The sequence below is a fragment of the Saccopteryx bilineata genome, chromosome 3, assembly GCF_036850765.1.
Source record: "Saccopteryx bilineata isolate mSacBil1 chromosome 3, mSacBil1_pri_phased_curated, whole genome shotgun sequence".
Taxonomy (NCBI): domain Eukaryota; kingdom Metazoa; phylum Chordata; class Mammalia; order Chiroptera; family Emballonuridae; genus Saccopteryx; species Saccopteryx bilineata.
The window spans coordinates 147,201,991-147,228,250 of NC_089492.1; the positions used below are offsets into that span (position 1 = coordinate 147,201,991).

The window sequence follows — 26,260 nt, forward strand, 5'->3', positions numbered from 1 at the left end:
TGTAAACCAAGACCCACTGCTAGATATGCTCACTCCTACTGAGGTGTCACTAGGTCACATAAGTAATCAAAGCAAGGGAATATAAATAACTATACATATACATCTACATCGATTTATACATCTAATTCTAAAAGATGAATTCATCTATATCATCAGTTACAAGCCAGCATTACAGGGTTCATTCTCACCTTTCTCATTTTCACATTTGACCTTTTTTCTTTGTCAGTAGGAAACTTGGTTCCTATTATTCTCAAGAAATTATCTCAGAATTGCTACATTATATCACTATAAAAGACAAATATACTATCTAGAGTTTAGTATTTATTTATAGTTCTTTTTGTCATTTTATAGTCTGAAGTTTTAGACTCAAAACATTGTGTTCAAAATGTTTCTTTGCTTGTACCCTGGCACACCCGATCAGAGCACAGCCCTCCCCTCACATGTCCAATTTTTGTTCTCTTTGGGCCTGATAAATTCTGTTGGCCTCCCCCTGATGACTCCGAGACTTCGCCCCCCACAAAGGTGTGTGAGCACCCAGTTGGTGGCAGCTTGACTTGATATGCCTGGGACATTTGCCGAGTGGCCTCAGGCCCAGCACTGAGATTAAATCTGAACCTGTATCAATCTGGTGAACACCACTTGCCCCTACTTAGTGACTCAATGAGAACATACCTCATGCAACTCGAGTACTGGCAAAGGCTCTTTCAGGGACTGAGTCTAACAGGCAACCATAGGCAGAGGCAGGCAAATGCAGATTTCAGGGTACCTTGGGACTTTTGCTGACCTGCCCCAGGACTGGCACCTCTAAAAGCCAGCCTTGGTGTGCAGCTTGGTCTTTCTGACCTGCAACCACGCCCAGCAGAGACAGCCACAAACTGTGGATTGCTTGTAACTCTAAAGAGGTTGTCCAGATCCAGTCACAGCAGCATCTGACATTGGCCCACACCAGAGTCTTTCCAAGAAAGCCCAGAACCAGCAAACCTAGAGGTCAGCTTCAGACAACATCAGAGCAGGATCCAATAAACTTAACAAGTGGTATATCCAAAGGGAGATCTCAGCAGAAACCAGACCCTGCTGAGAATTCTGCTCTGTGTAGTCAGCACCTGCAGAGCAGCTCGCATTCCATGGTCAGGGTTGAGCCTCATAGTCAGATAGTCTGAGGTTCAATCCCATGCACAAAAGAACCAATTGCAATCAAGACTCAGTTATAACAGGAGGGCCCACATAGCTCACACAGGGACATTCCTGGAGCACCCAGCTCAGGAGATCAGGGAGACTACACCACTGGGCCCACAGGACACCTACTACATAAGGTCACTCCATGAAGACTGAGAGTAATAGCAGATCTATCTAGTACATAGAATCAAACACAAAGATGCAGCCAGAATGTGGAGACAAAGAAACAAGCCCCAAATAAAAGAACAGGAGAAATCTTCAGAAAAAGAGCTAAATGAAATGAAGGCAAACAAGTTATCAGATATATAGTTCAAAGCAATGGTTATAAAGATGTTCAACAGCATGAAAAAGGTCATAGAAACCATAAAAAAGGACCAGTTAGAAATGAAATATACACTAGAAGGAATAAAGTAGGTTGATGAAACAGAGGATTGAATCAGCGATTTGGAAGACAAGGTAGAAAAAAACACCCAATCAGAGCAGCAAAGACAAAAAATAATTTTTAAAAAAAGATAGCTTAAGGGACCTTTGGGACGTGAAGCATAACAATATCTACATCAACTCCTCTTGTTCCAAAGCCCAAATTACTAATCAACCAACAGGCTTTCTTACTTAAAATCTCCACCCTCCATGTCTGTGGAATCCATCCAATTCTCCATCCTCATGGCTACTTCTGTGGTTCAGATCACCATCTCTAAATTAGTGACTTATTCTTAATTGGTGATAAAAATTTTAAAATATTCTTAACTAGTCATCCTGTTGCTCACTTTTGCAGTTTTCATAGGACAGCAAAAATTACCTTTCTGGTCACCTCATCGTCCTTGTTTAAAAACCACAGCTGCCTGACTCATGTTCTTAACTAAAGCGCTATCTTTCTAACATGGCTTATGAGGACCTGTATGTTCTGGTTCTGTTTAAATATTCCCAGTGTTTCCCATCCATCGCAGACCAAAATCTAGTCATTTAGAAGTCTTTCATTTCCACGAGGCTGTTCTTAACCAAAACACCCTCAAACCTACTCCTGACTACCATGGCTAACTCACCTTTAATTTCTGTATGATTCTTTTTTTCTTTTTTTTTTAGGTGAGAAGAGGGAAGATAGTGAGGGAGATTCCCGAATGTGCCCAACCAGGATCCACCAGGCAATCCCATCTGGGGCCAATGCTGGAATAATGAGCTATTTTTAGAGGCTGATGTGCTCCAAGGGAGCTATCCTCAGGGCCACAGTGAACCAAGCTGGAACCAATGGAGCCACTAGCTGTCAGAGGGGAAGAGAGAGAGAAGTGGGAGTGGGGAGAAACAGATGCTTGCCTCTCCTGTGTGCCCCAACCAGCCTGGAACTGGGGAGGTCCATGCACCGGGCAACATTCTATCCACTGAGTCAGGGGCCAGAGCCAATTTCTCAAGGTTTGTAGTATCACTTCATGGCCTCTTTTCTCACCTGATCTACCCTCTAAACAGGTGATGGCTGTTCCTCTGACACCTTTACTCCCATGACATAGTAACCATCGCCCTGCTTACTGCGAAAGGCGGATGCACACGCAATCTCTTTCTAATATGTACACACTAGACCCTCAACAATTACTGGCTGAAAGTGGCTGGGGTGATTGATAAGGTAGCTGGGGACTCAACTATAAATCGATCCTAGTTTACATTGACAATTGTTAATCCAGGTTTGTATTCACCCTCTTGACATAGTTTACATTCAATAACAATTAAAAAGGTAGTTCTCTTTGACAACAAAACCTTTATTCAGCTTTCACAACTGAAAATGCTGGGCAAGTAATCCAATCCCTGCCTGTCTTAACTTTAAAGTGATGAGTAAACTTTGACAACAAAACCTTTATTCAGCTTTCACAAAAAAAAAAAAAAAAAAAAAGCTGGGAAAATAACCCAAGCCCTGCCCATCTTAACTTTAAAGTGACAAGTCAACTTCTGTGTTCTGAAATGATTAAATGTTCTGGTCACAGCACGTGCCTTAGATTCAACTGATCTTGATTGATCTCATGAACTTACAGAACCATGTTTCCACTGAGCTGACAGGGTTGGGTAAGGGGAACGTGCACATGACTCAGGAAACTGGCACATATGGAGCAGAAATTTTTCTTTTTTAAGATCATTTTAGAGATGAGAGAGAGAGAGAGAGAGAGAGAAGGGGAGGAGTAGCACGAAGCATCAACTCCCATATGTGCCTTGACGGGGGAAATCATGGTTTTGAACCCGCGACCTACGAGCTCCAGGTCGAGCTTAACCCACTGCGCCACCACAGGTCAAGCACACGGCGCAGAAATTTAACCCGGAACTCCATCCCATACCCCACGCTGGGCATCCTACCACAGCAAGGCAGACTCGAGGTCCTGCTTTCCCTCTTGGGCCGCCCCCGCCCCCCTGGCCCCGCCCCCCACAGTCACCCGCCCCCGCCTTACCCGAGCCCCGCCTTCCGGCCCCGCCCCACCCTGGTCCCGCTTCCCACGCTCCAGCTCCTCCTCCTCCTGCTCCCGCCGGGCCCAGCTCCTCCGGCTAAACACCCTCGCCTCTGGGCGGATTGCACAGGTGCGGCGGGCGAACGGACATCCCAGCATAGGTGGCTTCCGCGTCAAGATGGCCGCCGTGCGCCACCGCCCGCCGGCCGGGGCTCGGCTGCTGGGCGCCACGCTCTGCCTGCTGTGCTGGGCCCCTGCGGCCGTGCGCGCCATTCCCGAGCCCGGGCGCTGGGCAGCTACGGTCAGCGACGTAAGTGGCGCATCTCGGCCTGGCGTCCCCGGGCAGGCTCTGCTCTGCGGCCGCCCCTCCTCTGCTGGCCACAGAATGGAGGCGGCTGTCTGTGACCCCGTGAGGCCCCGTTTGCGGACCGAGCCCGGCCTCGGCGCTCAGCTGCTCCGGGCCGTCCCCAGGCAGCACGGCGAGGCCATGCGGAGGATTCCGGTTCAGTTCCGGCAGGAAGGAGAAAGTGGGAGTGCCGCTTCCGCTTTCTCTGTGAATGGGAGGGGGACGCGCAGGGGCCGCTCACCCTCCTTCCCTCTTCGTGGGCCCCGGAGTTCCGCGGTTCTAGGAGCTCATTTACAGAGATAGAGCATTTGGGGGTTAGTCTGCCTGCAGGCCGCAGTCTGTGAGAACTTCCTTCCACGAACCACCTAAGCACTTGCGTCCAGCAATTACACAACACGATGTAGGGATGGATGTGGGGAAGTGCAGAGGTAGCATTTTGGAAAGTCTTGCTAATGAGGGACAGGAAATCGAGAAGTGTTATCTCTAGATGAGATGACTCGTCCGGCTCTGTTTGACAGGAGTATTTTCCATGCCCTTGTAAATAATGTCCAAGTTCTAAAAGCAAAACTTATATTTTGATTTTCTCAACCAGAAAAAGAAAGTAGTGCCAGAGGCTATGCTTCCTACTATTAATACATAGAAGCTGCACTGAGGAATGAAAGTAGCTATCTTTCTGAATCTTCACCACCAGGGCAACCATTTCTTCCAGGACCCCTGTGGGTTAGTGCCCCCTTATGTGTGGTAGGGATAGAGCCTGCGTGTCTCTGTTACTGAGTTCAGTAAGAAGCAAAACTCGAAGAACCACGCTCAGGGCAGTGTCATAAACTAAGTAGTTAATGTTGGAAGTGAATCAGCTGCGTGCAGATTACTAAATGATTTAACTGTATCTGTAGAGGACTTTGTCAAGTATACTTTGGATGGTGAGACTCCAAAAGCCGTGGTGAAGAAAGACTGCTTCCCGCCTGAAAAAGAGACGATTTTCCTTGGGTCCCGCATAATTTGTTGTCCTGTGTGACTAAGGCCAGGAGCAGTCCATAAAGTCCTTCTTTGCAAAGAACAGGCTTTTTCCCGTTTCAAGTTATCAGAACTTGTCCTTCAGAACGGAGAATGGGGCTTTCTTTCATTTGTACTACAAATCTGTCAAGAGATGGTTGTTTTAACTGTAAAGCTCAGCAAATAGTTTGAGCACCTACTATGCGCCATGCACACTGCACTGGCCATTGCTCTCACAAAGGTGAATTTCAGACAACAGCCCCTTCTGTCAAGAATGAGTCTCTGAGAGCACACAGTAGTGACAGCAGATTCCTGAGTAGTAATTACATATACATGGCGGTACCTTCTTGGTGAAGAAGGAGGGAGAAGAGCAGCAGCAGTGAAGGAAATTGGTAGTGTTCTGACATTCTGTCAGGAGTGCTACAGGGGACTCAGGCCACTGTAAGCCTTCTGTGTCTGAGCTTGGCTTTGAGCCTATTCCAGGGGTCTAAACTCAAGGATCTGTGGGGTCTAGGACAAGTCATATCAGTGAGTGAAGTGAACTGGGTTCAGGACTAGAGGGGTTGGAGGTACAGTGGACTACAGGTTACATGCCCCTTATGAAGAGGGTAGCTGCTGTTTGACTCCGCTGGCATACTATATGGCAGACTAGGCACAGAATTGCCAGGTCTATTTTTTTCAAAGTCAGAATCCATATTTTTATTATGTCAATTGATTCAAATTTTGCCAAAAAAAAAAAAAAAAAAAAAAAAGGACTCCTTGTGGGCTGAACAAACCCCATTTATAAGTTGGAATATGCCTCTAGGCTGTTAGTAACAACTTTTGGGTGTGAATGAGTGAGTACCTTTGAAGGATTTTAGACAAATGCTAATCACTGTGGCTGGTATCTAAGGATGAATTTTAAGCTCAGATCTGGAGGCAGAGGTACCAGTTAAGGTATTGCAGAAGTGTGGGCAGAAAATGTTGAGGGCCTGAGGGCAGTGGTAGCAGGAATGGAGAGCAAGACCTAAGTTTGGAGAGTGTTTATGAGATAAAGTAGGCATATGTTGGTGGATAGGCGATGGCAGTGAGGTGAGTGGGAGGAGCCAAGGCTTGGGGGACTGGATAGCAGCACCCACAGCTAAGTGGACAGTGCAGGAAGAGTTGGTGAGGGGCGGAGAGAAGTGTGTCTGGTTCAGGGAAGGTTGGTGTGGACTGTGTGCTGGACATCCCAGTGAATGACATTTAGGTGGGGTATGTATATCTGGTGCTCAGAGGAGGGATCTGGGTTGTGTGTTTTATTGTTGATCCAGGCTAAGGGTTCTATTATTTATAATTATTGTTGTTGAAACTATGTTGGGGAGGGTGGATGGGGTTTTCAGGAAAGAGCTGCCTCTCCTATTTTTCTTTCATTCCTAACCACTTATTCCTTTAACACAGGGGTAGTCAACCTTTTTATACCTACCGCCCACTTTTGTATCTCTGTTAGTAGTAAAATTTTCTAACTGCCCATCGGTTCCACAGTACTGGTGATTTATAAAGTAGGGAAGTAACTTTACTTTATAAAATTTATAAAGCAGAGTTACAGCAAGTTAAAGCATATAATAATAATTACTTACCAAGTACTTTATGTCCGATTTTTGCTAAGTTTGGCAGAATAAATCTTTATAAAACAACTTACTATCTTTTTATTTATACTCTGGTTGCTCTGCTACTGCCCACCATGAAAGCTGGAATTCCCACTAGTGGGCCGTAGGGACTACCACTGCTTTAACGCAGTCCCCTCCTATACCGTTTTTATTCTTGGTGAGGGCCAATACCTAATAAATAAATAATATATTATTTTGTTTTAATTGTGGAAAGGGTTGTGAAGACGAATGAGTCTCTGAGAACACTTAAGGGAGGGCCTGGCCTTGTACAGGTACATGGTGGAAGGCTTCTGAGGAAGGGACTTTGTAAGTAGGCTTTGAATGTTAAGAAGGAATTGATGAAGTGAAGAAAGAGTGACAGGAAGGGTTTTTAAGTAAGTTCTGGGGTAGAAGGAGTATCATGCTTTAGAGGAGCTGAAAGAAAGGTCCTAGAGAGGTCAGTGGCCCTGATGAGAAGGGGCCCTAGGAGCTGCAGTGGGAACTGGTCTGCTGTAAGGGCGCAGTGGTGAGCCATCACAGTGTAGGGAAAGTGCTGGTTGTTTCATCACAAGTACATTGCACAGGCAGGTCCCGTGTTGTTGCAGCACATGGATGCAGTGGCAGCAGCCCTCACCTTCTAGGTGTTATGGGCCCTGGCTGGGACCCTGGTGGCAGAGACATTCCAGAGCCTCCAGTCAACTGCAGGGAGGGAATACACAGGCAAAGGTTTAAGCAAATGAGTAATGTGATCAGATTTATGTTTTTAAAAAATAATTACTCTGGTCATAGGAAGGATAGAAAGTTAAAACTATATGCTTTTCAGGGTAAAGTTATAGTCTTAAACAATAGAGAAAAAATTTTAACATGATTTTTTAATATTTTTTATTTTAGAAATCAGGACCTTTGATATTTAGGAAAATTATGTTTAACTCAACTGAGATCAAGTTTTCGGGTAAGTCTTATAAACTAACAATACTAACATAACAGTATATTATAAATGAGTATTAATATATTATAAACTAATACATTAATTTAATGTAATCTAATATAACATGTAGTATTTTATTTTGTAAACTAGGCATATGTTTTATTTTTAACTGATTAACATTTTAAAGGATCCTTTTGTTTCTGTCAAGTTGCTTATTTTCAAGAATAGATTTTTCTGTCTTGGAAAATATGATCATTTTTTAAAACTGTAATTAAAGTCTAATGAAGTATGCTTTAGCAAAAAAGTTTTTTTGTTTTTTGTTTTTTTTTGTATTTTTCTGAAGCTGGAAACGGGGAGAGACAGTCAGACAGACTCCTGCATGCGCCCGACCGGGATCCACCCGGTACGCCCACCAGGGGGCGATGCTCTGCCCCTCCGGGGAGACGCTCTGCCGCGACCAGAGCCACTCTAGCACCTGGGGCAGAGGCCAAGGAGCCATCCCCAGCGCCCGGGCCATCTTTGCTCCAATGGAGCCTCGCTGCGGGAGAGGAAGAGAGAGATAGAGAGGAAGGAGGGGGAAGGGTGGAGAAGCAAATGGGCGCTTTTCCTATGTGCCCTGGCCGGGAATCGAACCCGGGTCCCCCGCATGCCAGGCCGACGCTCTTGCCGCTGAGCCAACCGGCCAGGGACCAAAAAAGTTTTTGACTTTTATGAAATTTGACTCTAGATCTCAGCTTTTAAAACTAAATAAGTTCCTTTTATGAGTATATGAAATGTTATGACTGTAATAAAACCTTTATGCCCCTCAAAAAATTTTAAATATATGATCATAGTATAAATAAAAATCACAAGATGCTAACATTTTTTTTTATAAATAAATTTTTATTTTAATGGGGTGACATCAATAAATCAGGGTACATACATTCAAAGAAAATATCTCCAGGTTATCTTGTCATTTAGTTCTTTGCATACCCATCACCCGAAGAGAGATCGTCCTCTGCCACCCTCCATCCAGTTCTCTCTGTACCCCTCCCCCTCCCCCTCTCCCTCCTTCCCTCCCCCCACCCCCCGTAACCACCACACTCCTGTCCATGCCTCCTAGTCTCGCTCTTATGTCCCACCAATGTATGGAATCCTGCAGTTCCTCTTTTTTTCTGATTCACTTATTTCACCCGGCACAATGCTACCAAGACTCCACCATTCCACTGTAAGTGATCCGATGTCATCATTTCTTCTAGCTGAATAGTATACCATGGTGTAAATGTGCCCCATCTTTTTCATCCAGTCCTCTATTTTTTTTTACAGTGATTAAAAGCCTTTAAGCAAACTCGTGGCCACTACAGCAAGAATCCATAAAAGAGTAGTGTCTTTAACATGTTCACCAAGTCCAAGTTGGCCCCATCACCATGCCAAATCCCTGAAAAATGCAACCCAACCACAGTTCAGTCTGTTAGGAGCTGTCACAGGGAGCAGGAGTCCAGGAAAGTTCCCCACAGGAAAAGTCCGCATGGCACTGGAATTGTCACCATTCTATACTTTGCAGCTCATGTCCAAGTCCCAATGACCACTGCTTCTAGCTGGTAATGATTCACGTAGACTGGAAAAAGCCATTTGCAGCATGCGTGGATATGGAGCTTCTGTTCTCCTCTGCCTGGAGAGTTGAGACCAGGTTGCTTTTCACTGGAGCTCTGTGACTGTGGCATGGTAAAGAGAACCTTGGGATACACTAAGCTGGGTGGCAAAGGTAAATTCATAATACAAGTTGGCAAAAGGAGGAAAGAGAGCTCTAAATTAGGAGTAGGTCCCAGCCTGAAATATGAGTGGGGCATTGAGGTAGGAGGGATAAAGGAAACACTATATATTAAGCAAAACAGCAGAAAATAGGACTATCAACATCCACAACAGAGATCTTTGAGGGAAGAATAAAAAACCTGACTATTCAGGCAAAACATAGTTAAGTGGCCCTTGTGCAAATGAGATCAGTTTACCTGCTTCTTGGAAGAAATACCCTAGGCTCGTCCACAGTGTCGTAGATGGGGCCGACGGCCCTGGGCACCTTCAGCCTTCAGTGGCAAACCCCAGCTTTCTGGGCAAGGTTAGGTCATAGGTGGCTGGAGCAGGGCTGGAAGAGACTGAACCCTCCCTTAGAGGAGCGAGGGGGAAGCCCACCTTCCAGTGTCCCTGTTTCCTCACAGCAGAGGCGTGTAAGCCTGGCAGGCTTTAGTTCAATGACCTTCCTTTCCACTATTGAAACAGGACCCAGATGGATTCCTATGAGACCCTTTTGGGGCGTTGGAGCCTTTAAGGGTGTATCCTAAAAGCTGGTAGTTCCCCTGATCTCTGTTGGGCTTTCTCTGCCTCTAGGTATCTTAAAAGCCATTCTCAGAAGATCTCGCTGAGGGGTTTGAGGATCCCCATCTGCCTATATAAATCTTTTCCATATATCTGGAGCTATTTGGAAAAAGACAAAACAGTGTTATTAGCTAGATCTAATAAGGAAGGTAGTAGTTTGCATGTGAAAAAGATTTGGTGTCTCCTGTTCATCAGCATTCAAAAGAAATGTAAATTTTTATTTCTTTTTAAGTAAAAAGCATGATATGATAGACCCATCATATCATTGGAGTCATTAGCCTGGTGTGCAAGATTCCCAGGTTCGATTCCTGGCCAGAGCATACAGGAGAAGCACCCATCTACCTCTCCACTCCTCCCCCTCTCCTTCCTCCTCGTCTCTCTCCTCCCGCCCGCAGCCAAGGCTCTACCGGAGCAAAGCCACCCTGGGTACTAAGGATGGCCCCATGGCCTCCGCCCCAGTCGCTAGAATGGCTCTGGTTGTAACAGAGCAACACCCCAGATGGGCAGAGCATTCCCCCCTGGTAGGCATGCCAGGTGGATCCCAGTCTGTCTGACTGCCTCCCCATCTCCATCCTCAGAAAAATACAAAAAATAAATAAATAAAAGAAAAAATACTACAAAAAAAAGGGGGGGGGGCATTCCCTTGTGCTAAAGCTCCAGGGAGCATGGAGTGAGCTTGAGTATGTCCTATGAAACATGGAGCTCTATGTTGACATATAAGTCTTTGAAGAAGGAGGAACTGCTGAAATAGTTTATCAGCATTTGTCCCTAAGACAGCAGTCTTTATAGTGGGAACACCATACGTAAATATTTGCTGTCTGTCTATAGATTAAGGGGGGAATATGGCAAATGCTGAAAAGCCATGATCTTTGTGCCCCTCCCCTCCCCCAACCCCTCGCTCTCCTCCCCCCACCCTGTAACCCCAACACTGTTGTTCATGTCTCTGAGTCTCATCTTTATGTCCCACCTATGTATGGAATCATATAGTTCTTAGTTTTTTCTGATTTACTTCTTTCACTCAGTATAATGTTATCAAGTCCCATCCATGTTGTTGTAAAAGATCCTATGTCATCATTTCTTATGGCTGAGTAGTATTCCATAGTATATATATGCCAAAGCTTTTTAATCCACTCGTCCTCTGACGGACACTTGGGCTGTTTCCAAATCTTTGCTATTGTGAACAATGCTGCCATAAACATGGGGGTGCATTTCTTCTTTTCAAACAGTGCTATGGTGTTCTTGGGGTATATTCCTAACAGTGGTATAGCTGGGTCAAAAGGCAGTTTGATTTTTAATTGCTTGAGGAATCTCCATACTGTTTTCCACAGTGGCTGCACCAGTCTGCATTCCCACCAGCAGTGCAGGAGGGTTCCCTTTTCTCCACATCCTTGCCAGCACTTATTCTGTGTTGTTTTATTGATGAGCGCCATTCTGACTGGTGTGAGGTGATATCTCATTGTGGTTTTAATTTGCATTTCTCTAATCATTAGTGATGTTGAACATTTTTTCATATGCCTGTTGGCCATCTGTATGTCCTCTTTGGAGAAGTGTCTTTTGCCCATTTTTGGATTGGATTGTTTGTCTTCCTGGTATTAAGTTTTACAAGTTCTTTATAAATTTTGGTTATTACCCCCTTATCAGATGCTATGTCAAATATATTCTCCCATTGTGTAGTTTGTCTTTTTATTCTGTTCTTATTGTCTTTAGCTGTGCAGAAGCTTTTAAGTTTGATAAAGTCCCATTTGTTTATCCTGTCTTTTATTTCACTTGCCTATGGAGACAAATCAGCAAATATATTGCGAGAGATGTCAGAGAGCTTACTGCCTCTGTTTTCTTCTAAGATGCTTATGGTTTCACGGCTTACATTCAAGTCTTTTATCCATTTTGAGTTTATTTTTGTGAGTGGTGTAAGTTGGTGGTCTAGTTTCATTTTTTTGCAGGTAGCTGTCCAGTTTTCCCAACACCATTTGTTGAAGAGGCTATCTTTACTCCATTGTATTGTCTTACCTCCTTTGTCAAATATCAGTTGTCCATAGAGCTGTGGGTTTATTTCTGGGTTCTCTGTTCTGTTCCATTGATCTATGTGCCTGTTCTTATGCCAGCACCATGCTGTTTTGAGTACAATGGCCTTATAATATAACTTGATATCTGGAAGTGTGATACCTCCCACTTTTTTCTTCCTTTTCAAGATTGCTGAGGCTATTCGTGTTCTCTTTTGGTTCCATATAAATTTTTGGAATATCTGTTCTATGTCTTTGAAGTAAGTCATTGGTATTTTAATCGATATTGCATTGAATTTATAAATTGCTTTGGGTAATATAGACATTTTAATGATGTTTATTCTTCCTAACCATGAGCACGGTATATGCCTCAACTTATTTGTATCTTCCCTGATTTCTTTTATCAATGTTTTATAATTTTCTGAGTACAAGTCTTTAATCTCCTTGGTTAGATTTATCCCTAGGTACTTTATTTTTTTGGTTGCAATGGTAAAGGGGATTGATTCCTTGATTTCTCTTTCTGACAGTTCATTGTTACTGTATAAAAATGCCTCTGATTTCTGAGTATTGATTTTATATCCTGCCACCTTGCCAAATTCATTTATCAGGTCTAGTAGTTTTTTGACTGAGACTTTAGGGTTTTCTATATACAATATCATGTCATCTGCAAATAATGATCGTTTTACTTCTTCTTTTCCAATTTGGATGCCTTTTATTTCTTCTTCTTGTCTGATTGCTGTGGCTAGGACTTCCAGAACTATGTTGAATAAGAGTGGTGAAAGGGGGCACCCCAGCCTTGTTCCTGATCTTAAGGGGATTGCTTTTAATTTTTGCCCATTGAGTATGATATTGGCTGTGGGTTTGTCATAGATAGCCTTTATCATGTTGAGGTATGTTCCCTGTATTCCCACTTTGCTGAGAGTTTTGAGCATGAATGGGTGCTGGATTTTATCAAATGCTTTTTTGCATCTATTGAAATTATCATGTGGTTTTTCTCCTTTCTTTTATGTGATGAATCACATTGATTGATTTGCAAATATTGTACCAGCCTTGCCTCCCAAGAATAAATCCTACTTGATCATGGTGTATGATTTTTTCCATATATTGCTGGATCCAGTTTGCTAATATTTTGTTGAGGATTTTTGCATCTAAGTTCATCAGGGATATTGGCCTATAATTTTCTTTTTTTGTGTTGTCTTTGCCTGGTTTTGGAATCAGAATTATGCTCGCCTCATAAAAGGAGTTTGGAAGTCTTCCTTCCTCTTGAATTTTTTGAAATAGCTTGAGAAGGATAGGATTTAGTTCTTCTTTGAATATTTGGTAAAATTCACTTGTGAAGCCATCAGGCCCAGGACTTTTCTTTTTTGGAAGTTTTTTGATAGCTGTTTCAATCTCATTTGTTGTAATTGGTCTGTTTAGGTTTTCTGATTCTTCCAGATTGATTTTTGGAAGATTATATGATTCAAGGAATTTGTCCATTTCATCTAGGTTGTCTAGTTTTTTGGCATACAGTTCTTCATAGTATTTTCTTACAATATTTTGTATTTCTGTTGTGTCAGTTGTTATTTCTTCACTCTCGTTTCTAATTTTATTTATTTGAGTCCTCTCTCTTTTTTTCTTGGTGAGCCTTGTTAAAGGTTCATCGATCTTGTTTACCTTTTCAAAGAACCAGCTCCTGGTTTCATTGATCCTCTGTATTGTTTCTTTAGCCTCTATGTCACTTATTTCTGCTCTGATCTTTATTATTTCCTTCCTTCTACTAGCTCTGGGCTTTACTTGCTGTTCTTTTTCTAGTTCTTTTAGATGCAGGGTTAAGTTGTTTATTTGAGCTTTTTCTAGCTTCTTGAGGTATGCCTGTAATGCTATAAACTTCCCTCTCAGGACTGCTTTGGCTGTGTCTCGTAAATTTTAAGTTGATGTATGCTCATTATTGTTTGTTTCTAGGAATTTTTAAATTTCTTCTTTGTTCTCAATGTTAACTCATTCATTGTTTAATAACATGCTATTTATTTTCCAAGTGTTTGAATGTTTTTCAATTTTTCTATTGTGGTTGATTTCTAGTTTAATGCCATTGTGATCAGAGAAAGTGCTCGATATGGTTTCAATCTTCTTAAATTTGTTGAGCCCGCTTTTGTGCCCTAACATGTGGTCTATTCTAGAGAATGTACCATGAGCGCTTGAAAAGAATGTATATTCTGCTGTTTTAGGGTGAAAAGTTCTGAAGATGTCTATTAAATCGAATTGATCTAATATGTCCTTTAAGTCTGCTGTTTCTTTGTTAATTTTCTTTCTTGAGGATCTTTCTAATGATGTTAATGGGGTATTGAAATCCCCTAATATTATAGTATTGCTGTTGATCTCACCCTTTAAGTCCATCAAAGTCTGCTTTATATACTTAGGTGCTCCTATATTAGGTGCGTAGATATTTATAATGGTTATATCTTCCTTTTGGATTGCTCCTTTTATCATTATGTAGTGACCTTCTTTATGTCTAACTATGGTCTTGGTTTTAAAGTCCATTTTGTCTGATATAAGTATTGCTACCCCAGCTTTTTTTTCATTTCCATTTGCGTGAAATATTTTTTTCCATCCTTTTATCTTCAGTCTGTGTGCATCTTTTGATTTAAGATGTGTCTCTTGTAGATAGCATATGTATGGGTCCTGCTTTCTTATCCACGCAGCTACCCTATGTCTCTTGATCGGATCATTTAATCCATTAACATTTAAGGTTATTACTGATATGTAATTGTTTATTGCCATTTTTTTTCTTTAAAACTGTATTTCTCTTTTGCTATATTCTTTTTTTCCTTTGATCTGTTTACAACAGGTCCCTTAGCATTTTTTGCAGCCTTGGTTTGGTTGCAGTAAAATCCTTGAGTTTTTTTTTGTCTGTAAAGTTTTTTATTTCTCCTTCAATTTTAAATGATAGCCTTGCTGGATAAAGTAGTCTTGGTTGTAGGTTCTTGTTCTGCATTACTTTGAATATTTCTTGCCATTCCCTTCTGGCCTCAAGTGTTTCTGTTGAGAAGTCAGAAGTCATCATTATGGGGGCTCCTTTGTAGGTGATAGTATTTTTTTCTCTAGCAGCTTTTAATATTTTCTCTTTATCATTTATCTTTGGTATTTTAATTATGATGTGTCTTGGTGTTGGTTTCTTTGGGTTTCTCCTTAATGGAGTTCTCTGTGCTTCCTGAACATGTGAAATGTTTTCCTGCCTTAATTGGGGGAAGTTTTCCGCTATAATATGTTTGAATAAGTCTCTATTCCTTGTTCTTTCTCTTCTTCTTCAGGAACCCCTATGATGCGGATGTTATTTCTCTTCATGTTGTCACAGAGCTCTCTTAGAGTTTCCTCAGACTTTTTGAGTCTCTTTTCTTTTTTCTGCTCTGCTTCCGTGCCTTTATTTATAGTGTCCTCTAACTCACTGATTTGATTCTCTGCTTCATCCATCCTGCTTTTATTTCCTTCCATTGTATTCTTTATTTCAGATATTATATTTGTCATTTCTGACTGATTCTTTTTTATTATTTCAATGTCCTTTTTTATATTTGTTATCTCTTTATTTAGGTTTTCGTAATGGCCATCTATGGTTGTTCTAATATCTTTGAGCATCCTAACAATCATTATTTTAAACTCTGCAGCTGGTAATTTGGTTATATCTGATTCACTTAGGTCCTTTTCTGGGGATTTCTCTTTGTTTATTTGTGTTGTATTTCTCTGCCTCCACATTTTCTCTTCATGGGAGTGGCTGTGATCACCTGCTCAGTGCACACGGGTTGGTGGCCTTGGCCTTTGCCCCGCCCCCGTGTGTGACGTTATGCTTGGTCCTGAGGGCACTGGCGAGCACCTTTGCTCAGCTGTGGGTCTCCGCCTGTTTCCGAACTTTAGCCCTGCCCTTGCAGGAGGATCCCACTCAAAGAACAGCTGCTAGCCTAGGCTCTACCTCCCGGCAGGGCTGTGTGCCCAAGCTCAGCTCTGTAGCAGAACTCCGCCTCTTCTGGGCCTTTGGCTCCACCTCCGCGGGAGGAGCCGGCTACCAAGTCAGACCGCAAGCCTGGGTTGCACGGCAGGGCAGGGCTGTGCTCCTCTGCCCTTGCTCTGGGGCTGGTCTCCACCCCTTCTGGGGTTCCTGCCCTTCTCCCGGAGGCTGGATTACAGGCTGCCGGCAGCTGAGCTTGACTGCTTTTGCACGCCCCCTTCTCCCCAGCTGGGCAAGATTGAGGTCACACCTGAGCCCAGTGGTGGCCAGCCGGCTTCTGCCCCTAACAGCAGAACCGCGCTTTTGTCTCCTGCTGCCGCCCGCTCTCCAGTGCGCCCTCAGCCGCGTGGGTGGGGGCCTTGCAGCTCGGACCCTAAGACTCACTACTGTAGACCCGAAAGCTCCCTCCTTCTATGCGACTCTGCTCTGAATGCCGCGGGGGATCTTGTTTGGCTGCTCTCCTGCTTCCCTTTGCTGGTATTGCTGTTTCCAGGGGAAATATTCACTTCAGCTTTGGGGAGTGACTCGTCCCAGGGGTTAGGGTGGCTATCTCCCAAAATGTTTCTCCCTATGCTTCCTAGATTACACTCTCTTCCTGTTACTGTGGTTCTCTCCTCTCTTCCTCCATCCCCAGGAGCCCCAGGTGATTGTTTTTGAGAGAGATGTTCTGCGCGGTCCCTTTAAGAAGATTCTGGGCCTGAGAAATCAGACTCTCTCACAAACAGTATCCTGACTTGTTTCCAGCTAAATACTGTCCTTACGCCTCTTCTGGGCTCTGGGGCTGCAGGCTGGGGCTTTGTTCTTGGGGCTCAGGATCCTTTCCCCTCTGCTAAACTCACTTCCCGCCACGCGAGTCTCTCCCTGCTGCTATTCGCTCCGGGGAGCTGGGCAGCCCTCTCCACATTTCCGCATTTCCTACCAGTCTCGGTGTGGCTTCTTCAGTGTTCCTTGGTTGAAGAGTCCTCTTAGTTTAGTCCAAAGTTGGTTTTTCCAGATGATAGTTCATAAAATTAGTTTGTAATCCACTTTGGTTCTGGGAGGTAGATGCTGGTACATCCGCCTACTCCAGCGCCATCTTGTCTCTCTCCAAGATGCTAACATTTTAATTAAGATTTTAGGGCTTATGAAGTGAAAATATTTCTAAATATTCTTAAATATTGATGTGGAAGCATTACCAACTCATAGTTCTTGATGTTTTCAGTATTTTTAATGGGTTTACACTATAACACATTTACTCCTGTTAGTGTTCCCTGTGGTTTGACTGGGTAAGTTATTTGCAGGGGTTAAACTTTTGGGATAAGCAGTAATTTTTTGTTGGGTAACACAGACTGGCTTCCTTGAGATCAAAACCCATGACCCTTTTCTCTGTCACGCCATGCTCTGATCTTTTGTTGGGTGAATCTGCCATATACAAGTCTTTGCTGAGGGAAGTGGGCCAGCCATCAGCTAGGAAGCAGAGGTGGTTCAAAGCAGCCCAGTGACATCAGATCTTAAGTGGTGATAAGAGCTTGGTAAGAGGAAATTGAAGTCCAAGATGGGTGAGGAAAAAATTTTGACATCTGATTGCTTTAATGAATTCATTTCTCAGTGTCTAGACAAATAAGATTCCATAGACTGATGCAGGTAAAGAAGTTATGTGTGGGAGAGGGCATTATGTGGAGCAGTGAAACACAAAACCTAATTCTTATAAAAGTCAATATGTAATATCAGAGACCAGCCTCAGAGTAGACCACAGTCAAGACATCTAAAGAAAGAATGAGCAGCAGAAGGAGTTAGGAACAAAGGTATAAGTAAATGAGGATTTAGTCAGGCAAAAGTTGGCAGTGTCCAACAGTTCTAGCGGAGAGAGGTCTTGGTGAACTCTGACTATATCTGTGACGTGACTGGCAGGTGTGGGTAGAGCACCCATCTGAGCCCGAGCCTCCTTGTCAGCTGCCATGCTCACCATGCAGTCTTCTCTTCACCACTGGGCATGCAGGAAGGCATGCTGAAGGGAGAGAGTTAATAGATTATTACTCATCCATTTTCAGTTACTGTTCATTTTGAGTGAGTGATTGGGCATTCTCTTTTATACATATATCTACATTGGTGGTATGGTGAAGGCGTGAGACAGAGTCTCCATGTTCTTACAGAACCAGTTTTTAGTGTCTGCAAGCTAAGAATTTGTTTCTTGGGTATGTGGCCATGCTGTTTGGTGGATCAGACATCTGGCTTTCTCTTAGGTGACCACTTTTTTGCTGCCTCATTCAAGATGCAGTTATGTGGAATCACTGTTGAAGCTCTCTCAATGTAATTCACCATATTAACAGAATAAAAGAAATACGTCATGTAATCATCTCAATGTATACAGAAAAACATTAGAAAGAACTCAACATGCACTCATGATAAAAACTCTCATAACACCATAAAAATTCCTTAATCTGATAATAGGGCATCTATGAAAAATCTATGGCTAACATGCTGTCAGTTCTCCCCAGATCTATAAATTCAATTAATTCTAATAAAAATTGAAGTCGACTTTTATGCAGAAAATGATTAGCTGTTTCTAAAATTTATATGTAAGTACAAAGGGCCTACAATAGCCAAAACAACTTTGAAAAAGAGCAAAGTTGAAGAGATTTTACTATTTGATTTCAAAACTTACATAAAGCTACAGTAATCATAACAGTGTGGTACTATGGGACTAGTATAGGGATAGAACATATAAAACAAGGGATCAGATTATAGGACCCCAAAATAAACCCAGTTGATTTTGAACAAAGATACAAAGGTAACTCATTAGAGAAAGGACAGTCTTTTCATCAAATGGTGCTGGAACAACTGGATATCCACACTGAAAACATCTCAAGTCTGACCTTGGATCGTGGACTGAGACACTGTATCCCCATCTCTTCCTTCTGTACCTGGGCCCTATTTATACACACTTTAGATCACTGATATTGTCTCACAGCTCTGTTAATGTTTTTGCAGTCTCGTTTCTTTCCATGCTTCATTTTGGATTTATTTCTATTGCTTTGTCTTCAAATTCAATGATCTTTTTCTTCTGCAGTATCTAATCTGATGTTAATCTCATACAATGAACTTTTCATTTCAGATACTGTATTTCTTTTATCTCTAGAAGTTTGGTTCTTTTTAAAAATATCTCAGTTCTCTTATTAGTAGTTTTCTTTCCATATTTGAGCATATGAAACATTTATAATAGCTGTTTTCATATATTTATCTGCTAATTCTGTCATTTTTATCGTTTCCATCTTCTTTGTCATATTGATAGATTTCATATCATGGATATGAGTCAAATTGTTTTTGCTTTGTATATTTAGTGTTTTTATTTTGATTATGGATATTGTGAATTTTGCATTATTGAGTGCTGTGATGTTGTATTCCTTTAACATAATAGCTTTGTTCTGGCAGACAGGTTCCTTTTGGGTCACTTCAATCCACTCCAATTTTATTTTTAATTCTTTTAGGATAGATCTGAAGTAGCTTTTGCTCCAGGACTGATTCAGTACCACTTACTTCCAGGGTGTGGCCCTTCTATGTCTCTCCCCAGTGCTTGGTGTAATAAATGAGGCCTCTGAACTCTGGCTCATGGAAACTCAAACAGTTCCATCCTTGTGTGAACTCAGAATAGTTGGGCTTCTCCCTGTGTATGGGCAGGCTGCTGTGCAGCCAGAGACTCAAGGGGATATCTGTGCAGAGTTCTTTACTTCCTTCTTTGGGTAGCTCCCAACTCTTCGGTGCTATGTCCCAGAAATTCTACTAATCTCAGCCTCTGAAAGTCACTTTCTGGTCTCAGTTTGGGTTCCCTTGTTTTCCTTCAAGATGGCTCATAATAGTCCCTGCCTCCTGGTATTCATGACCTTGTGTAGTCACTTACATTATTATAGCAACGTTGGTCTGACCAGTAGAATGGCATAAGTAATGAAGGGTATGTCACTTATGATGCTAGGTCATAAAAGACACTATGGCTTCTTTGTCCTCTTTGATGACTCACTGCCATGTTGTGACAACACTCCTGAAAGAGCTTTGTCTTATTCTAGACTTAATTCTTTTCAGTCTGTCTAATATTGTTACCCTCCTACCTGAAACATTTGGTGGTCCTTTGTAATATTCAAAATAAAGGAAGACTCCCTAGCAGAGCATAAGAGGCCTTATGAATTTTCTCTAGCCTCCCCAATCTGTGTTCTAAGCACAGCACACTATTTTCAGATGGGCCTATGTATGCCATGCATTCAGTTACCCTGGGCATTTGCATGTACTCCCCTACCCTCCTCTCTACCTGGCTAACTCCTATTCCTCTTCCTCTTCTAGCAAGCCTGCCAGCACCCCATTCTTCATACCCTCCCGGGGCCCTCTTAATTGTTAAGCTTCCGTTTCCCCAATACCTCCTATGTAAAGGAGAGGGACTCCTGACCTGTGGTGGCGCAGTGGATAAGGCGTCAGCCTGGAATGCTGAGGTCGCCAGTTCAAAACCCTGGGCTTGCCTGGTCAAGGCACATATGGGAGTTGATGCTTCCTGCTCCTTCCTCCCTTTCTCTCTCTCTCTCTCTCTCTCATTCTCTCTCTCCTCTCTCTCTCTCTGAAAAAATGAATAAATAAAAATCTAAAAATAAATCTTAAAAAAAAGTAAAGGACAGGGACTAGTAGTCTAGATTCCTATTATATCCCTTGTTTGCATGCAAGGGGTACTTGCTTGGTATGTTCTGAATGAGTGAGTCAGTGAAGGGAATACTCAGTGAAGGAAGCAGTGTTGACATGTCTGGCCACTCAGCTGATTTAACACTGGACAGGTGAAATGAACAGTAGGATAGCAACTTTTAGTTAACTGTGATAATTTAATGAATTTGCCTATCATTTTGCAGTGACTTTTGGGGAAATTAGGTAATGTTTTACTCATTGTTTCATTGAAGTAGCCTATTTTAAATTACATTCTTGAAACCTGAAGTTTATGTTGGAGTAAGTATGTTATTTTTAAAAATTGAGACTTTCTTTTCCTAAACAGTTAAGTCATTCCATTGTTCCGGGTCTGTGAAGTTTACCATAGAGTGGTATTTGAAGCATTATACCTGTCAAAATGAATATTCTAGTCTGGATGTAAGTAAAACACAATTTTTTGAAAAATTATATTTATTGAGGTATACTGGTTAATATTATATACATTTCAGGCATAGAATGTTATAATTTGGTATGTGTACTTGATTGCATGCTTACCACCCAAAGTCTAGATTTGACCCCCTTTACCCAATTTGCCCCTCTTCCACCTCCCTTCACCTCTGGTAAACACCATACTGTTGTCTATGAGTTTGTTTTTGTTTGTTTTGTTAGTTCATTTTTTACTTTTTGTCATTTATTTCACATGAGTGAAATCATGCAGTTTTTGGACTGACTTACTTCACTTAGCACAGTACTGTCACAATCCATGTGTGTTGCAAATGGCAATATTTCATTCTGTTTTATGGCTGAACAGTATTCCATTGAATGTATGTACCATATCTTCTTTATCAAATCATTCATTGAAGGATACTAAGTTGTTTCCATATCTTGGCTATTGTGAATAATGAATGGTGCAATAAACATAGGGGTTATTATTGCAATAAATATATATGTTTATGAGATAGCATTTTTTATATTTTTTGGATATATTGCCCAGAAGAGGAATTGCTGGGTCATATTATAACTCTATTCTTAATTTTTTGAGGAACCTCCATACTCGTCTACAGTGGCTACACCACTTTAATCCCACCAGCAGTATACAAGGCTTCCCTTTTCTCTACATCCTTGCCAACATTTATGTCTTTTCTTTGATAATAGCCATTCTAACAGGTGTAAGCAATATCTCATTAACACAAATTTTTAATGTATGTAAAGTTGTGAAGGAAAATTTCAAGTATAATGATTTATTAGTTCATCAGATGAGGAGGCTGGAAATATGGATTGTAGTGTCACTTAGAAGTGCCACAGATTTATTTTGGTTTTTAGGTAACACATACTTTCATTCTGTCAAAATATATGTTCTCTGAGAAGATTACAAATCTTTTAGTTTTCTTGAATCTTACAAAAAAATGTTAGTAAATGTTTAAATCAGATATGTAGGAACCATTGATAAAATGGCTGCAGGTCAAATACAAACAAAAATCAAGTTAATTTAAGAAAGATATGTAAAAGTTTCACTTCATTAAATAAAATTAGTAATAGGGCACCTAGAACTTATGAGTACAGGTAGATTTAGAATGAACAGATCTCAGAAAGAAGTGAGGAGGGAGAGGAGCCACAGGGAAAGGTGGGTAGAAAGGTGTGGAAAGGTGGGAGTGGAGGGGGGAGCAAGGTTTGTCCTGCCCCTGGCCCTACAGCTGGGCTCTTTCTTTCAGAGACACTCCCCATAGTTCCTTGTCAGCTGATCTGTGATCTGTTTGCTCCTCATTTGAATAATGTGAGGGTTTCCACTTTCTATTATCTTCTCACTTGAGGTGAGAGATACTGTTTTCCTGTTTTCCATGAATACTGCCTTTGTCCTTGAATATTTTACTCCTTCACACTAAATACTTTATAGGGTGTATTTTCTTTTCTTTTTTTTTTTTAGTGAGAGAGAGCGCAAGAGACAGAGAGAGAGTTAGAAGGGACAGACAGACAGGAAGGGAGAGAGATGAGAAGTATCAATTCTTTGTTGCGGCACCTTAGTTGTTCATTGGTTGCTTTCTCATATGTGCCTTGACAGTGGGGGGGGGGCCGGGGGGGGGGCTATGGCAGAGCAAGTGACCCCTTGCTCAAGCCAGCAACCTTGGGCTTTAAGCTGACAACCTTGGACTTAAGCTGGCAACCCTGTGCTCAAGCTGGCAACCTCAGGGTTTCAAACCTAGGTCCTCAGTGTCCTAGGTTGATGCTCTATCCACTGCACCACTGCCAGGTCAGTCTATAGTATGTATTTTCTAAGAGCAACAATATTGATTTAGATTACACAGTATAATTATCAAATTTAGGAAATTTAGCATTGATAACAATACTTTTATCTAATAAACAGAACGTATTAAAATTTTGCCAGTGTCCCAATAACATCTCTTTTAGCAAGTTTTTTTTTTTTTTTTTTAGTATAGGAGTCAATCTAGGATCATGTAGCATTTCTGTAGCTTTTTTTTTTTTTTTTTGGTCTTTCATTGCATGTCATTGAATGTTTAAAGTGAACAAGCCATTTATTTTTATAAAATGTACCTTAATTTCACTGTTTCTGGTGTTTACTCATGCTTAGATTTAGATTATATTTTGGGCAGGCATACCAGAAAATCCTTGTTTGTCCCATTTTTCGTCAGTTAGGGAAGTTTCTGCCAGGTTTCTCCACTGTGAAGTTACTAGGTACTTTTCTCTTTGTTATTGACAGTAATTTATGAGAAAATATTTTTGTATTTGTATGTAAATATGTATCCTGTTTCTTCATCAATCCTTGTTTTCATGTCTGATTCTTGCCCAATGATCGGTTTATTCCTCTGATGTGTGCTACGTGGTGATTGTCTGATCTGTGTTTTCTACATTTATTAGCACCCTACTACGAGAATGAGTTCTCTCTGTCAGTCAGTAATCAGTATGGCCTCATTGGTTTTTACTTTGTTATAGATTGTAATCTATTGCTGTTTTTACATATTTTGCTCAAATTGTTCAATAGTTGGCCAGTGGAAGCCCACATACCCTTTTCTGGATGGTGGGAGCTGCCATTAGGTTTTATTCCCACATCTAGGAGGGAAGAACCCCAGATCCTGATGTGTAAACAACTGTGTCCCTGCACTCAGTTGGGTTTTCACCTTTGCTCTATGTTGCTAAGTGTCTGGTTTCTTTCCTCCTGGTTAAATGCTGCTGCTTTCTTTCCTTGACATCTTTTATACTCAGGATAAGGTGGAAGTAATCCTACAAAAAAGTATTGTGTATTTCAAAACGCCATAATCACTTTCTTATTGTAAGATTATGGTTTTATTTTGTATTACTATCTCTGAGCACATTGGAATAGCAAAAATGTTATGATTCCTTAATTTTACTTAAAATTATAGTCAGACCTTTTTATTTTCTGTATTTTGTTCTGCATATTTTCAAGTGTTTCAAACTGAATAAATTTTTTGTATTAGATATTAAAATTTACTTATCTTCATGAATTAGAAGTGTGGAAATAAATTGTAACAAAATTTTACCTTTGGTAGGAGCAGCTACAAAATCATTTAAATGTAGGTGAAGACATTTGTAGTAAATATTTCATGAACAGTGAATGTTGGATGACAAAAAATGAAAACTTGGACTGCAACAGTGATTCACATGTGTTTCCCTCATTATACGTGAGTATCTTGCTATGTTAAAACAGAACTTATTTTACTCCCAGTGCATGCAAGTATCAGCTTAAATTCTGTTTTACCAAAATTTTTATGAACGTGCTTCATGGGTTAGTTTTTAGGCTTAGATATTTGTGAACGCAGTAGTCTATAATCAGTAAGATGCTGGCACCATTGTCATGTTCTTTGTACCCTTTGTGGCAGTGTCCTTTCATGATCTGCTATAAGATCATCTCTCGTTCTCCCATCCATCATTCCCCCAAAATAGCGCTGGTCAAGGTTACCAGTGACCACGCCGTTCAGTCCAGGGGTCTGCTCCTCTTACCACTGGTCTACCAGCATTTAGTACATGTGGACGTTCTCTCCTTTTGTAAGCACTTGTTCCCTCCTATGTGGAAGCTCTGATTCTAAAATGTTAACAGCATCATCCCTGAGTGGTGAGGCTATGGGTCAATTAACTTATTTTTCTATAAATTCTGAAATGAAATATGTTGTTAGTAAAAACTTTAAAGGGATTACATAAAAAATTTGTGAAGTGTAGCCCTGGCCGATTGGCTCAAGGGTAGAGCGTCAGCCTGCCGTGTGGATGTCCTTGGTTGGATTCCCAGTCAGGGCACACAGGAGAAGCGCCCATCTGCTTCTCCAATCCTCCCCTCCTCCTTCTCTGTTTCTATCTCTTTCTCTGTCTCTCTCTCTCTCCCCCTCCCACAGCCATGGCTCTATTGGCTCGGTTGTGAGCATGGCTCTAGATGGGCAGAGCATCAGCCACAGACAAGGGTTGCCAGGTGAATACCAGTTGAGGCACATGCGGGAGTCTATCTCTCTATCTCCCCTCCTCTCACTTGGAAAAGAAGAAAAAACAGTTTGTGAAGTGTAATAAACACGGTAAAGTATGCATGTCAGAATATGTGACTCGATGACTATTTCAGCACCTGGAGCTCCCTTCTAGTTCCCGGTACCCTCCCACCAGCCGCAGTCACTAGCCTGATTAGGGAAGTAATCTTTGCAAAGCAGGATTTTGTTACTCATGTTTGGGCTACAGTGAAATATGTTCTCTGACGCTCAGCTTTCAAATTTTCACTTTTCTCATAACACTTTTATTTTTTGTTCTTGTTAAGATTATTTATCCCCATAGAAATGCAGCAATATAACATGGAATTATTTTATTCTTTTTTTCCAGAATAAACAGCTAATTACAAATCTCAGAAATGTTTCAAACCAGGAAGAATCAATGGTAAGTCATTTTTTTTGTCTTTAACCAAATATATACAAGTATAGTAAGACTAAAAAGAATCTGCTGATGGATAGATTTTGTGGAGAGTAATATAAAGTATAGAGTTATTAGACTTGGGAAAGAAAAAAGAACCTTTATTTTAAACAGTATATTTTCTTGCATATGTCTTTGTGAATATTGTATAGACTTGTTTGTGTTAAAAAATCTCTTTAAAGTTATAATTTAAGGTTAACTTCTATGCAGTCTTTCTTTTCTTTAAAAAAATTTTTTTTCAATGTTCAAGACAGCATAGCAGTGGCCTAGTGTGTATCATCATTAAGGATGTAAAATAATAGGTAGAAACCTGGCCCTGGCCAGTTGGCTCAGTGGTAGACATTGGCCTGGCATGTGGATGATCTGGGTTCGATTCCCAGTCAGGCAACACAGGAGAACCAACCATATGCTTCTTCACCTCTCCCCCCTCCCCTTCTCTCTTTCTCTCTCTCTCTCTCTCTCTCTCTCTTCCCCTCCCGGAGCCATGGCTTGATTGGTTTGAGCACATCAGCCCATCAGCCCTGGTGCTGAGGATGGCTCTGTAGAGCTTCTGCCTCAGGCGCTAAAAATAGCTCAATTGCAAGCATGGTTTCAGATGGGCAGAACATCGGCCCCAGATGGGGGTTGCCAGGTAGATCCCTGTTGGAGCATATGCAGGAATCTGTCTCTATCTCCCCTCCTCTCACTTGGAAGAGAAGAAAATAAAAAAGAAAAGAAATATGTAGAGCTTGACCAGGCAGTGGCACAGTGGATGGAGCATCGGACTGGGACACAGAGGACCCAGGTTCAAAGTCCTGATGTCGCTTGCTTGAGTGCGGGCTTGTCTGGCTTGAGCATGGGATCATAAACATGACCCCCTGGTTGCTGGCTTGAGCCCAAAAGT

The 26,260-nt window shown here is 41.6% G+C and overlaps 1 protein-coding gene across 2 annotated transcripts in view; it reads left to right on the forward strand.

Moving 5' to 3' along the window:
- Window positions 1-3,636: 3,636 nt before the first annotated feature.
- TMEM87B (transmembrane protein 87B) overlaps window positions 3,637-26,260 on the forward strand; it is a 64,173-nt gene continuing 41,549 nt past the window's right edge. For both annotated transcript variants that reach the window (XM_066267670.1, XM_066267671.1), the window contains exons 1-5: window positions 3,637-3,909; window positions 7,437-7,497; window positions 20,807-20,898; window positions 23,985-24,116; window positions 25,291-25,344. In XM_066267670.1, the coding sequence (XP_066123767.1) occupies window positions 3,778-3,909; window positions 7,437-7,497; window positions 20,807-20,898; window positions 23,985-24,116; window positions 25,291-25,344 (471 nt within the window). In that variant the 5' untranslated portion in view covers window positions 3,637-3,777. The remainder of the gene's footprint in view (window positions 3,910-7,436; window positions 7,498-20,806; window positions 20,899-23,984; window positions 24,117-25,290; window positions 25,345-26,260) is intronic.